The sequence below is a fragment of the Lycium ferocissimum genome, chromosome 11 (assembly GCF_029784015.1).
Source record: "Lycium ferocissimum isolate CSIRO_LF1 chromosome 11, AGI_CSIRO_Lferr_CH_V1, whole genome shotgun sequence".
Classification (NCBI taxonomy): Eukaryota; Viridiplantae; Streptophyta; class Magnoliopsida; order Solanales; family Solanaceae; genus Lycium; species Lycium ferocissimum.
The window spans coordinates 29,231,960-29,247,941 of NC_081352.1; the positions used below are offsets into that span (position 1 = coordinate 29,231,960).

At 32.6% G+C, this 15,982-nt stretch overlaps 1 protein-coding gene across 2 annotated transcripts; it reads right to left on the reverse strand.

Moving 5' to 3' along the window:
* Positions 1–1,441: 1,441 nt before the first annotated feature.
* Positions 1,442–11,419, reverse strand: LOC132038530 (protein GID8 homolog). 2 transcript variants are annotated; one of them, XM_059429184.1, is made up of 6 exons: positions 11,345–11,419; positions 7,400–7,559; positions 7,192–7,298; positions 2,484–2,615; positions 2,128–2,284; positions 1,442–1,836 (listed from the first exon to the last, which is right to left on the reverse strand). In XM_059429184.1, the coding sequence occupies exons 1-6, from the start codon at positions 11,393–11,395 to the stop codon at positions 1,715–1,717; spliced, it is 729 nt and encodes a 242-aa protein (XP_059285167.1). In that variant the 5' UTR covers positions 11,396–11,419; the 3' UTR covers positions 1,442–1,714. The 2 variants fall into 2 exon arrangements, with proteins under 2 accessions (XP_059285167.1, XP_059285168.1); XM_059429185.1 differs by lacking the exon at positions 11,345–11,419 and adding an exon at positions 7,770–7,793.
* Between the last annotated feature and the right edge of the window lie 4,563 nt (positions 11,420–15,982).

The window sequence follows — 15,982 nt, forward strand, 5'->3', positions numbered from 1 at the left end:
GTTCTTGATAGTTTTTGCTATATACAAATGTGGTAACTTGAAATAAACACAAAAAGATCAAAACTTGCTAGTTAAACCTGGCTATACAGAACATAGGTTGTTGCAGGGATTTGCTTTCCTCAGTCTCTTTTCATGTCCAAGATTGGCATGTTCAAACACCCTTTTGGCCTTTTCTTTGTTCTTGATAGATTACAAATGTGAACTTGAGCTAAACACAAAAGGATCAAATCTTGCAAGTTAATTTTGGTTCCTTGATTTTTATCATGGGTGGATTTGTGAGAAGCTTTTTATGGGTAAACAATTATAGCAAGAAGCAATGCAAGTGTTTATTTGGGAGAATGAGAGCAGTAGTGAAGAACTTAGCAGTGAAGAAGAAAAGACAAGGTAAATTCCAGTATGATCCTTCAAGTTATGCTCTCAACTTTGATGATGGAAACTTTGATATGGGAGACAGAGACAGGGCATTTAGGACATTTCAGCAGCAAGCTACTAAACTTCAGAGTTGTTCTAAAACCAGTACTACTACTACATTGGTTTATGTACTATGGATGGAGACTTAAAAATTCTTACCATTTCATCATATGATCATTTTCTGCTTCACTTGTTAGCTCATTTCATTTGAATAGTTTGAGTTTTTATTTTACTGCAGTCATTCTTTTATCTCTTTTTTATAACGGTTGTGTCGGGTCAGTTTGTGCATGCCACGACTATTCTGTCGAGCAAGCTGCTTTCCATAATCACATGTATTTGCATTGCCCACCGAATTTAGGCAGCAACAGCGGAACAAGATGGAGGGAAGGGGTTCATCTGAATCTCTTTCGCAGGGTAAGTATGCCCGGTTAATAGCACAAAAATGATGTTTTTAGTTATATAAAAATTAAACAAACTTTTTGGGTATATATAAATTGTTAAAGGGATTGAAGATTCTAGTGTAATGGTGTATGGGTTCAAAATTTGTTTCACATCACAAGTTCAAATTCTAACTGTGACATTTCCAAGTTTTTTTTTTTAATCGCCTAATATAGAATTCTGGCTTCGTCACTGTTAGGTAGATGAGATCATGAGAAAACATTATTGCAGTCATGCTCGATTATAAGTTTTGATTTAGTGAGTTCCTATTACTGTAGGGATTTAGAAATTTAAACCAATATGGCATTCACGGAACTTGGATAGCTCTTGATTATTCTGTTTATATATTACTGCAAAAAAATATGATTTTAGTACATCGTCAAACATATCTGGCGAACAAATGAAACATCATAACATTTTGGAGAAATAAAAAAGGGATTGAAGAGGAAGACTTGGTTCTGAAGTTTTTGATTTTTGACTGAATTCTGGAATGGAGTCATAATGTATCGGTGTCTTTATTTTGAGTTTTTGACAGATTGGGATTAATAGCTTATTTTCTTTATAAACACTCCACAAATTTCAAACACAAAGGTTATGATTATGAAAAGCACAAATCAATTTATGAAACCTTGTACGATAAGCAAGTACAAACCATGTTCATGTACATCGATTGATAAACAGACACGTCAATCTACCAGGCTAACATCAATTTGAGAAACCATAATATAATAAAAATGAATCTCCTAGTAACAAGCAGCTATAGTTATATTAAAAGAAGAAAGATACATCATCTTCAAGCAATTTTCAGTAAAAGTGCGATACAAGCAAGTTGTGGATCATGTATCAAGGAACATACAGTCATCCTTCAAACAGCAGGATCTTCCAGTGTAGCAGTCGATAGATCATTTATGCGCGGATAAATGGCTTTTTCACCAAGCTGATTTTGTGCCCATATTAACATCTTCAATAGGCTTGGTAGCTTTGGATCTGTTTAATCAAAGATTAATCATAAAAATAGCATTTCATACCATGATCTTATACACATAAATATTCCTAATTATGTTATTATCACACAAAATCTTTTCATTGATTGGGTGTGCCAAATATAAAACCAACAAAAGCTTTTTCAAACACAGCAGACTTTGAAAATCTTTAAATGCACCAACCCCGCCAAAACCCCCCAAACACACACACACACACAAACCAAACCCTCTTCCTGAGAAATGTGAGGAGGATCATCAACTATGATATTTAATGGAAAGTACTAAGGAGACTAACCCTTTTCATGGCTTTGGCTGGTGAGGATTGCAGCATTGACCTCGCTTGCGGTCTTTAGCCGCTGCGATACATCTAGAAGCTCTCCAATTGGACAGTTGGATACATCTTCAAAGGCCAATAGTGCAACAGTCTTCTCTAATTCTTCTAAGAAACTTTGCTGCAAAAAAGTAGTCAAATCCATCATGCACTAAAGAAGGATGGGTTACACATAGGATTGTGTCAACCAAAGCTTTTTTCTAAGAGTAAAAGTTAGTTTCAATCTCAAGCCAAGTCATCCGAAACAAATATAGATTTTGCCATACGCTCCAAAGAGATTTAGCGAAATGAAGAGGATAGATTTATGTATTAATAGTTACATTTTCCTCTCCCCTTGGAGCTAGCTCCTCTTGAGCAAACTCCAAAGCCTCCTCAACCTTTCCATTCCTTATCAACTCTATCAGCCTTTGTTGCTGGAGGTGGAAAAAGAGCTGGGGGTTTGTATCCAGTATCTGCATTCAAGAAGGTAAAACTATGTTAAGATTAACCAAAAATATTATCAACCTAATTTGCAATTCATGATAAGCAGGTGTTCATTTTGCAAAATTTCAATTCCCAAGTCTGAAGATCTCTTAAACGGTAAGCTTTTTAGATGATAAAAGAGAAAGTTAAAAGAAACACACAAAGCATGCATGCATACGAAACACCTGCTGCACAATAACAATAAAACAAGGAAAGATAAAGAGAGTGGGGGAGAGAGAGAAGCACCTACCATAATTGTTTTTTCTAGGGGAAAGGGGTAGCAAGGGGTGTGCTTGGGTTTGGCACATCCTTGATCGGATATCAAATATGGATATCAAATATATTATAAGGTAATAATAGGAGGACTTTGTCCTCAACTTTTTATTCCTTTTTCATTTCTATTCAAGAAATTCTCCTTTAATCCCACAAAACTAAAACACAAAAGATATCACTGGATATCTAGCTTCTTATCAGAAACACTCTCCATAGCGCTCTTCCAATTCAATCATCATATTTGATCCTATATTTACATCTCATGGATCTCTAGCTCTTTTTTTAAAGGAGAAATCAGAATTCAGTGAGATGTAACATATAGAATCAACTAATGAAATTGATTATTTGCATTTAGAAACCGCAATTCCATTAAGGCTCATGTCAATTTTTTTTATAATGATGGTGTTAATGCTAGATTGTGCTCACCTCGACTATTCAACCGGACACCTGCTATCTTCCACAGTCCCACCACACGTGTCAATAACTTTGCCCACCAAGGCTTAGGTAGATGTGAAGAAATCACCTACTGATTTTTGCCTCTGCTTGGATTTGAACGTCAATGTATTCTTTTTATATTGGACAAACTTGAAGAGCATATCTTCTATATTAATTTACTTATTTTAAAACCATTACTCTCTAAAATGTTTCTCCAATTCAAGCTTTTAATTGGCTCTTGCTAATTTCATCAACTAACATAATATCGTCCATGAATAGCATACACCATGACCCTATTCTGTAAACTATTACTTAAATCATCCATAAACTAACGTAAGCAAGTAGATCCCAATGTAAGCCCACGGCCCAAGCTATGGAAACTCCTCTTTATCCCCTCCAACTAATTTCACACTTATGACTGCTCCTTTATACATATTTTTATGGCATTTATGTATTCAATAGGGATTCCTTTCTTTTCTCAATTTGTGTGTGGCATACCTCTTTTTTTTCTTCTTTTTTTTTTCCAACCTCCATCGAAGGACCTTTCTCTGCGCTCTATATATGTTTTCTGCAGGACAATAAATATGATATGAAGATCCTTTATTTTCTCCCCCAAGAACTTCTATTAATCTTCTTAGCAAAAATTTAGCGTTTATAGTAGACCTACCAACCCGTTTCTATCACCCTTGTAGCATCCCTACGTCTATGCTCTATAATTCGTTTTTAATGTTTCATGATATAACCCATAAGTTTAATATGCCAACTACTCACACAACTTTGAAAATTTCCTTTTTCCTACATACAAAAACCAAGGTACTCTTTGTCCATCCGTTTAGCATATTTTCAGTCCTCGAGATGACTTTGAGCCGTATTTTTGTAACATCTCCACAACGCTTTCAAACCCTTATCAGGAAAACCATTTGGACAAGTATAAGTTTGTTCTAATCAAACTAACAAGATACCAAATAAGGATAAAATCTTCAAATGTCCTAAATATTTTTAAAATATTAAAAAAGACGATAGCAACCATGGAGGCTCAATCCGTTAAGGAGCAAATAAGGACACCACCAAGATTCAGGTTAAGAGGGGGAGAATGTAGCACCCAAGAAAGCTTAATTCCATTGAAGACTAAGGAATATCAAGATGCTTTAATGGGCTTCAATTGACAATGAAAACATGTCTTGTAATGCAAGAATAGCTCCAGCCCAAAATAGATATTTTGGGAAAGTCTTACAACTATTTGGAGGCCCAAATTGAAGATCAACATGAGTTGGATTGTGGTCCATGATCTATCCAAAGAGGAGCAAGTCTAGCAGCCCAAACTTGTGCTTCTAGAAGCTTATTTAATGCTATATTGACTGCATTTAAAGCTTTGTTGAACAAAGCATTGGTGGTCAATTTCAAAAAAAAAAAAAGTGTTGGTGGTCTTCTATGCACCTTGGGAATTGATCACATTTGAAGCCTAAAATGTTTTTTTTTTTTTTAGGGTGGCAGCCACCATTTACTCCTATATAAAGGAGTGTTTTCTTCTTCATTGTAACAAAGTTTGATTTAATATTAATATTATTAGCCTTGTGGCTTGTGGAGAGCTTTGATGTTCTCTATATGGTTTGCCCTTTTTGTTCTACTTTAAACCGTAGCTCGGTTTTTTATTATTATTATTATTATTATTATTATTAATAATAATTAATTCACTGCTTCTTTTACTATTAAACAAGGTTTCAACAATCAAATACTTGAACTTGTGTTCTCTATCAAGAATCAACCCTTCCCTCTTTCTAACTTCTAATTCTAAAGTCTTCCGCTATCCGTACTGTTATCAAGTGGTATCAGAGCTCCTTTGTTAATTTAATAATATTAATATTAATATTAAATCAAACTTTGTTACGATGAAGAAGAAAACACTCCTTTATATAGGAGTAAATGGTGGCTGCCATTCTAAAGAAAAGAAAGAACATTCTAGGCTTCAAATGTGGTCAAACCAAATTAAATAATCTGAAATTTCAAGGTGCATAGAAGACCACAAACACTTTGTTCCAACGCGCGTAGAAGACCACCAACACTTTGTTCAATAAAGCTTTAATTGCAGTCAACACAGCATTAAATAAGCTTCTAGAAACACAAGTTTGGGCTGCTAGACTTGATCCTTGTTGGACAGATCATGGGCCACAATCCAACTCATGTTGATCTTCAATTTGGGCCTCCAAATAGTTGTAAGACTTTCCTACAATATCTATTTTGGGTTGGAGTTATTCTTCCATTACAAGATATGTTTTCATTGCCAACTGAAGCCCTTTAAAGCATCTTGATATTCCTTAGTCTTCAATGGAATTAAGCTTTCTTGGATCCTATCAAAAAGTGTTATACGTATAAGCCATTCTCATATCTTTTGGATGTTTATGCAAATTTCAAGAATGTGCAGGAAAAGCACCTTGTCCAAGATGGACATAGATATAATAGTGATGTATTAAAACTTCTAAAAAAAGGTTGGCGGGTGCAATAACTCCTCCAAGCTGGCCCAGTTCGTTTTCACCTCTATTACATGGAAGCATACCCTATTTGTCCATAGATCTTGTTTCAAATTTTTGAAATGATATTTGGAGATTATTTCAAATAAGTATTTGTTTATCAAACTAGCCCATATTTCAACTCCAAACTTGAAATATGGAATTTGAAGTTTGAAATGCATGTTTTAGGAGTTTTTCAGGTTTATTTAGATTATCACTCACAAAAATTCAACTGTGCTTTCATGTCCAAACATAACTTCAACCTGTGCTTTTTAACTCAACTTCAAATACTAATTTTTTCGGATATCAACCAATTCGTGTCCAAACGCCTAGAAACTTATATATTTAGCTAGTCTAAGTCAAATATTTAGTATTCATTGTATAATATCTACTTTTATGAAATTAAAAGAAAATTATAGCTATATGAAATGGGAAACCTAAGAGGGATACAAATTCATGAATTAGCAATGTGGCTGCAGAAATAAGTAATGACAAAACCTAAAATTAAGAGTTTCACGGAACCTAACACTAAGTGCAAAATCGTGAAAGTTGAGTAGCAAATTAATAACACCAATTGTTGCTGCTTCAATCTTACTAGAAGGACTGGCAGAGAATAGTATCATCAAAGAGCTTCCCACTTGAAAGGTCATGTTCAAATGACGTATGCTTTCATTACGTAATGTGTGCACGGCTCTCTTCAATCATTCTATTAGCAGTGACAAATGAGGGATAGTCTAATGATACGAGCTGTCCACCTCCAACCATGAGGTCGGGGTTCGACTCAACAAGGGAATAAATGTAGAGAAGATTACAATTAAAACAGTATTAGTAATTTTATGAACTGAGATTTATTGTATATGTGACTCGTACTAGACTGGCCTTAGATTTCAGTGGTTCTAGTCACAATTTTATCGTGCAACTCCTGAACAATCTTTCAAACAGCAATTCGAGAGAATATCTATCCCGCTTTTGGAACAAAATACACCGCGTCACAATAAAATGGTTTCTTCTATCCTAAATGTAAGATACGATATTAAAACAGTCAGCCAAAAGTACCTTAGCTGCTTAGCACTGATTTGCTCCGTTTCATAAACAAATACATCAATTACGAATATTGCATAAAGTCAGTCTCATTTCATCTCCTCCAAAGATAAAAGACATGCCTAGTTCATTCAAAACATAATTTTTATTGTGAATGTTAATACCTAACATGGCTTCACCATTATGAAGTGTGTTTGGCATCAACATAGAGAAACTTGCTCCAACCAAAAATGATTGAAAGATGAAGATGAATTTGGTTCTGAATGATAAGTAGAAAAGGCATTCAAAATGGAAAAGAGAGCAGTCATACCTCAGGATTCAAATCATTAACCTTCTCAATTGCATCCTCTACATTACCAGCCTGTACAGCCTTTTTAACCGCCATTCGATCAGTGATAGTAGCAAGATCAATATCAGCTATAAATTCATAAGGAGAAGCATCTCGATGCACATATGCAACAACATAAGTTTGTACAATAATATGAAATGAGCAACCAAAAAAGATGATAGAAGGATACGATCTGTTCCAGATTCCTTTCTGAACTTTTCTGCTGCTTCTACATAACCCTCTGTGACTAAAAAGTTCATCACTAATCTATTCATATCTTCTTTTCTAATTTTTACATCATTGAGCTTTTTCTCCCACTCTTCTCTCGTAATTACTTTCTTTGATGTTGCCTGCAAAAGGGGAAAGCGAAAAAAATAAAAATAAATGTATCGCTGCACCATCTAAAACCTGTAAGTTTGGTGGTAGCAAAATTTTATATGAACAATAAATGAAACAGTTATTAACAAGTTAAGCCATATGCAGCTTTTGGCAAGCCATTTAAAAGTAAGTGTCTGACTCATATACATAATTGGACCAGAATTCAACTTAATTGGACTTACCACTACCATATCCAATAGCAACAAGTACATTCACATCTCACCGATTCGTTCAACATAGCGGAATAGGCATCCTAGTGTAAAAACCTTCTAAGATATCAAGCCTCGATATTCCAAAAGAATGGTATGGATACAACAACAACAACATACCCAGTGTAATCCCACAAGTACGGTCTGGGGAGGGTAGGATGTACTCAGACCTTACCCCTACCTTTATGGGGTAGAGAGGTTGTTTACGATAGACCCTCGGCTCAGGAAAGTGCTTTCAAAACGGGTTTGAAAGAAATAACATCGGCAAGAATGGTATGGATACATATAATTAATATAGGTTAGTTGAAATGGAGAAGTGTTACTAAAATATTAGCCATAGGAAGATACCTACCAAAGTGAAAAAAAAGTTCTATAGAATGATTGTCAGATCAACAATATTATAAGAAGTGGATATTGGACTTTTAAGGTTCAACACATCCACAAGATGAATGTCACATAAACGCGGATGTCAAAATGAATGTGCGGTCATATAAAATGATCACATCCAGTAGAAGGTACAAGTAGCACACATGGAGGACAGAATGAGAACAAGGCCGCTTGAGATGATTTCTTCATGTTCCATGTCAACCTCCAGATGATCCATAAGTGCAAAATCTCATGGTAATTTAAGGGGTTAAAAAGGGACAAAGCAATACTAAAATCACATGGAAGGAAGTTGTTTTGAAAGACTTTTGATTTCTTAAAATCCATGCATACTTAGTGACAAAAGAGCATAATAGAAGAAAAAGATCAATATAGTTGATACTGACCAGTTGGATTTAAGGTTTAGTCCTGTTCGTATGCTAAACATTTACGATTTCGGGGTTAGAAGTAAAAAAGAGTGATAACAAATAACAAAGTATTGTGCCCTTTTTTTTTTAATTTCATAGTTGAAGCAAATAGAAGGAGACGTCATGCAAGAACTTCCAACATTCTCACATTCTCTAGGAGTCTTGTAATCTTGTTAGAAAGTTGCAAGCAAGTAAAACATATAGAATACTTCTGGTGTTAGAGAAGTTAAATCATAGAATATTAGATTGATATGGGTTTAACATTATCTAGGAGTCTTGTGATCTCGTTAGAAAGTTGTACATCAATAAAAAAAATAGAGAATTACTTCAATATCTTGATTTCCTAGAGTTGTTAGGGAGAAGCATGTACTGGTTAATTGGTCTGAGTTCTTCTTTATTTCTGTACCAGCTTGGTACTTCATTAATAAAAATTTAACCTACTTTTATAAAAAAAGAATATAGAGAATTACTAGTGTTAGAGAACCTAGTTATTGAATATTAGATTAAGATGGTTCTTTGAGGACAAACAAAGCAGCATGCAGAGATTGAAGTTCAAAGAGACTCGGACAAGCAGCATGCAGAGATTGAAGTTAAACTGCCAAGGCTTATATTACTTTTGGTGTAAACAGGAAATGATAGATCAGACAGTAGATATTTTTACAGCCGTAGATTGGTTATGATATAATGTAATAGTCAGGGCAATGTAAGTTGTAACACTTTTGGATGTAGTAAACCCGTGGAAAAATAGACTACCTGTTACCATTCTCAAAAATAAAAGATTAAGATGGTTCTAAATATAGCAACTTGGTCAGTAAGGATTCATATCACCGATCCAACTAGCTTGGGAGTGAGGCATAATAGTAATCATTTTTGTTGTTGCAGTAGTAGTATCGTGAATTTTCTATATATTCCAGAATCATTTATATGCACATAGTAATATCTAAGTACAACTTAAGCATGAAACTTCTACAAATCATAAGCAAAACCCAGCATAGAATCTCCTTCAAGAGCTACTGGAAAGAGATTCTTTAACCAGAAAGAATTGGCTCCAGATGGAGGATACCCCAGAAGTTTCCGCAACTCAATCATAGATGACGCAATCATCAAAGATTTGACCTTTCGAACAAAACCAAGAAAAAGGCATTAACATAATTTCAAATCCATGTCTTTGATCATAAACCTACTGTCCCGTTACACATAAATCAATGATCTAATCAACTATGCCTCAATCCTAAATTAGTCCGGAGTCAGCTCTACGAGTGAAGCTTAGAATATTTTTATATAGTGGATCCAACTAGCTTGGGAGCGAGGCATGATAGTAATAGTTGTTGTTGTTGTTAATGAAGTAGCAGCATCATGAATTTTCTATACATCCTAGAATCTTTTATATGCACAAACTAATACCGTATCTAATTACAACTTAAAAATGAAGCTTCTACAAATAATAAACCTACCATCCCATTCAGGGGCGAATCTACCCATTAAAAATGGGTCACGTGAAGATCACCCGACTAAACTCGGTATATTATGTATATAATCCTTAAAATATATCTAATATAAGTGAAGGAACACATGGTCAAACAGATCGAGTGGAGCATGGTTAAGTATTGGGTTTAATCCCTTAAGGTTGTGGGATCGAACCCTACTAAATCCACTTTTACGTCTTTTTTTTTAAAAAAAGGTGAACGCATCCTCTTGAAATCCTGGATTCGTCTCTGGTCCCATTACAGACGAATCAATCAATCAATCAACTATACCTCAATCCTAAATTAATCCTAATTAGCTATAGGAATGAACCTTAGACAACTATACCATGGCTTCGATTTCAACTAATCCCTCTGTCCCAATAAATATAACACTTTTCGTTTTTCGAGATCCAAACTATGTAAACTTTGACCGATATTTTATAGTCAAAGCGACTCTCGGAAAGCGAAAGTTGCCACATAAATTGGGACAAATAGAATATATGATGAAACCTATTGCAATATTTCGCTGAACTAAACATAATTAACACACAATGAACAAATAATTTCCAAAAAAAAAAAAGACCTAATTACTTTCGTTCAATATCATACTTTTAATTATAATTTTGAAAACATTAAGTTTGATATAATCCAATTTAGCTTCAAAGATTAGTCAAATTGACTCTGGAAAAGTGAACAATATAATATATGAATGAAACTAAGACTAATTTCATGTCAAAGTAAACCTAATGCAATATTTCGCTGAACTAAACATAATTAACACACAATGAACAAATAATTTCCAAAAAAAAAAAAAAGACCTAATTACTTTCGTTCAATATCATACTTTTAATTATAATTTTGAAAACATTAAGTTTGATGTAATCCAATTTAGCTTCAAAGATTAGTCAAATTGACTCTGGAAAAGTGAAACAATGGAATATAATGAATGAAGCTAAGACTAATTTTATATCAGGGTAAACCTAATGCAATATTTCGCTGAACTAAACATAAATAACACACAATGAACCATGGATTGGATAATTTCCAAAAAAAGTCAAAAAGACCTAATTACATTTAAACGTTCAATATCATACTTTTAATTATATATTTTGAAAACATTAAGTTTGATGTAATCCAATTTAGCTTCAAAGATTATATTTAATTGACTCTGGAAAAGTGAACAATATTTAGAAATAATGAATGAATTTTCTAAAACTAATTTCATGTCAAAGTAAACCTAATGCAATATTTTGGTGAAGTAACAAATAAATAGAAAGAGAAGTGCGAGTACCATGGATTGGATTTCAGCTAATTCACAAATAACAGTCCAGAACAATGACATCAATCAACTTATTCATTTAAACACGCCCCGAGTTAAAATTAATTAACCTGGGAGGCAATAGACTACGGAATCTTCTAGTTTTCTCTTAACAATAATATTGTGTGAGTAATAGGCTCTCTTTTTGCCCAAACTTCTAAATTAAGTATTTTTTAAAAAATAATTAATTAATTTAAAAAATATTTTTAAGCAGCAATTAATATTTAATTAAATTTTTAAAAAGTGTTTTTAAATGAATTTTTCTTAAAATTATTTTTCAAATCAAAAGTTATTTAAGCTGAAAAACTATGAGATGGGGATGACTTATTTTTTTTATAAGTCAAAATTTAACCAAACACTTTTTTTTTTTAAATAAGTATTTTTTTTTGACTAAAAAAATAAGTCAATGGCTAAATAGGCTAATTTTTTTTATTTTTTTCTGTGGAATAGGCTATAAATACTCCCTCTGTTTTTGTTTCAATTTATTTATGCGAACTTTTAGGCTATTATAAGCACTTTGGTAAGTTTATTTATAAATCAAGGTAATTGACGCTTTGGTACACCATATTTACCTTATCTTATTCTAAATTATTATAACTTATAATACTTTTATGTAGTTTCTAACTAATAAATTTTATTTTTACAAATTTGAAAAATCTATTTCGAATTTTGTGGTCAAAGTTATAAATATCTTATATTCTCCAAACTCTACGCAATGAAATTTGGGTCTGTAGAAAAGTTAAGCGCATAGTTCTTCTTCCCATATAAATTGAAATAAAATCGGAAATCAAGAGTATGTTAGCGATAAATAAAGATTGAAAAAAAAAAAAAGTTAAGAGATAGAAATTGATTTTTATAAATAAACTTGAATCATGTTTAGATAAAAGTGTTGATTGTTAATAAAACAAATGATGTGTTTGAGTTGAAAAAGAAAATGACATTTTAAAGATATTTGTGTATAACTTGGAATGACTAAAATATGATAGTCATGGAATAAGTATGTTGTTGTTGTTGACTAAAATACCATTAAAAAATTTACAAAAATTATTTAAAAGTACGATTAAAGAAAAGGAGAAACAAAAGAACAGAATGGAGAGGAAGTAAAGAGTTTTGTGTTGGGAAAGATATTTTGAGAATTAAAAAAAAAAATTAAGGACAAATAATAAAATATTTGATCAAATCAAAAGTTATTATAAGTTGAAAAACTATGAGATGGGGATGACTCCTGTTTAGATGGGTATATAACTTTTCGCTTATAAGTCATGAGTTAGGAATTCTAACTTATGACTTTTAACTTATTTTTATTTTATTCAAATTATACAAAAGTGCTTAAAAGTTATTTTGACTTAAAAACACTTAAAATAAGTCAATCCAATCAGGCTCACTTATGACTTTTGCCTCATGAATACTCGACTTATAAGTATTTCGGTGTTTAGTGAACGCATAAATAAGCTAAAAAGTGTGTGTAAGTTTTAAGTTATATTTAGGCTATTTATAAGTTTAATCACGAAAAATCACCCTAAAGTCAGGAAGAATAACCAAATTTTAAAAGGTGTTATCATGATTCTAGGTTGATTTCTGATTCTTTTAAGCACTTTAACATGATTTTGTGATAAAAAACTAGGTTTGCAACATAAGTTAAAAAGTAATTCATAAATCATTAGAAAAGTGATTTGTTAAACCTTGTTAACAACTTAAGTATGTCTCTTTTGAACATAGTATTAAACATATTTTAAAAAAAAATCATATTTTGGCTATAAGGATGATTTGTATGTCTCCTTTTATATTTTGAATGTATGTCTCCCTTTTAAAAATCTTATTGTGATTTGTATATCTCTTTAAAACAATAAAATCCTTTTTGAATATAAAGGTAATTGATATGTCTCTTTTAAACTCTCTTGAAAGATTGATTCTTTATAAAAGCATGTGTTGAATGATATGATGAATTAGTTTTACACTCTCGAAATTTATTACATGTTTTGATTAATGGTTAATGTGCGTGAGGGGACAAGCCCACATTATATACTAGATTGTAACAAACCCTACATTTAATATTATGAATAAATGATCGGTGAGAGTTAATTTTTGGGTATTGATGATTTTACAAAGGAACTATGATAAAGTAATTATCTATGATATTATGGATTTTATTAATGAACTTTAATGCTATTTAATGGTGTGACTATTTTGAGACAAATTGTGAAATTTGAAATTGGTTGTTTGTTTGGCCTAGCTACTCGGGAGGAAGGGTAGCCACTATGGATCCTAGTGTGGTAATTGCCTAGCCATTCGGGAGGAAGAGTGGCCCTTTCCCATTGATTCAAGGCTATTCGGGGGAAGGATAGCCGCGGCCGATATTCAGGAAGGATAGCCACCGCGTAATCATAGTCGGTGTGATGTAAGCTATTCGGGAGGAAGGATAGCCACCGCGTCGTATAGTCCTATTTATGATTCGGGAGGAAGGATAGCCACCGAGAATTATATGTTCCGTGTGGTGCGAGATATGTAATTCTTAGGTTTGTGTGACATTATTATTCTCATAGGAATTCTTTGAGACTATCTTAATTGATTAAAAAGGGCATATATTGATTTAACTTAAGATTTTATTCATACTTATTATTTACTAAATAACCGCCCTTACGTTGATTTCATATGATTTTCAATTTTCTTCACGTATTATTTTACTTTATTTTCGTATTATTCAAATTGATACGAAGTTTGATGCCTTTGTTGTTTTTATATGTTAGGTAACGGAGAAGATATGATACTCCGCTTAGGAATATATTGTGTTTGCGGATAATTTGGTGAAATGTTCGTGGGACACCCTGTTGATTTTAAAGATTATCCATTGTGTATTAATCCTTTATCTTAGAAGCTCCATAGTATACATTTGTGGGTAGTTATTGAGTTATTGATTAACTCTTGGGCACGTTGTTATGTTTGACAAGCATAGATAACTAAAGACTTCCAAATTCTTATGCGTGATTCGTTTACCTTTATTTTATAAACTTTGTCATGGAATGTTGAACCTGTAGTGTTATTATTGTATTGTTAGGTTCTTCCGATGTTGTTCATATATTAATAGTGGGTTTTGGGGCGTGATTGTGAAGCCACATTTTTTAAAGAATGTGATATAATAGATTGTGTTACTGGTAATATTCCCGCGACAGGTCAACTTTACGAGGAAAAGGAGACATTAGTTATTGTCATGAAAAGTTACGCAATTCGAAAAAAATTTCAGCTTAAGGTTGAAAGATTGAGTGCTTCGAGGTACGAGTGTATGGAAAATATATCTCCATATGTTAATTTATTTTGCATTCGTTTGTTTTGTATTGTATTTAAATCGTTTATATTTGTTTTAGGTATTGTCTGGTGTATATCAAAGCATTTTGACGAATATAATCAGTTTATGTATATATGAAATCGATTGTAGAAAATACTTGATGTATATATTTAGTTGATGTATACTTTCGTAGTAAAATATAAGTATACATCAACTGTGAAAGAGTACCTTCATTTGAATTAAGTCTATTTGCTTCAGTTAGCCCATACACCATGTCTGAAGTTAAGAGATTTCTTGGACAAAGGAGAAACATTTTAAGTACTCCTACCACAGTTCAAGACTTGGAAAAAGAGATTGATAATCTCAAAAAGTAGATTTCAAATCTCAAAAAACATAATATCATTTTGGATGAAAGGATTTCGAGAATTGAGGGTAAAGGTAAACATATTATAGAAATTCCAGCCATTGAAGGAACAACTATCGAAAGCACATAGAATGGAGAGGATAAAGAATTTCTCCAATCACTTGAGATAATTACTTCTCAATTTTTTTTTTTTATAAAAATTACTCTTTTAATTGATTATAATTTTAAAAAGGAGTTTACTGCTCTAGTTGATAGCAGTGCAGATTTAAACTGTATTCAGGAAGGATTAATTCCCTCCAAATATTTTTATAAAACTATTCATAGTCTCAGATCTATTAATGGGCAGAAAACTCTGAAAGAGTACCTTCATTTGAATTAAGTCTATTTGCTTCAATCAATTGATGTGAAATGGAAAAGGTGAACTCAAGAAGGAATCAGTAGGCTGTGATGGAGTTTGCCAACAATATTTACAAGTTAGTGAACATATACTTTTATAATTAAATAAATTAAGAATACATTTATGTATACATTAAGTCGACTGGATATAATATGTAATCAGTTTATATATACATTAAAGTTGACTGCATATAATATTCGATATATACAGTTAGCCGATATATACTTTTATAATTAAATAAATTAAGATTATATTTAGGCTTAAGTCATCAACAGACCCTCGAACTTGTCCAAAAATTTCATTTGGACCCTCTCGAGACCACCCTTGCTTGAACCCTCCAACACCACTTTTACTGTGTCACTTAGATTCCCCGCTTAAAGAATCAACAAAGTGCTATGCGTGTAGTACACACGCGCTGACGTGGCAAAGAATCCAATAAATAAAAGACAAGTGGCCTTTTTTAATTCCAAACAATTAATTAAATAAGCTTTTGTATAATTAAAAAAAAAATTATCGGCTCTTCACTGTAGCATCGCCGTTTTCCGATTTCTTTTGCCAATTCTTCTC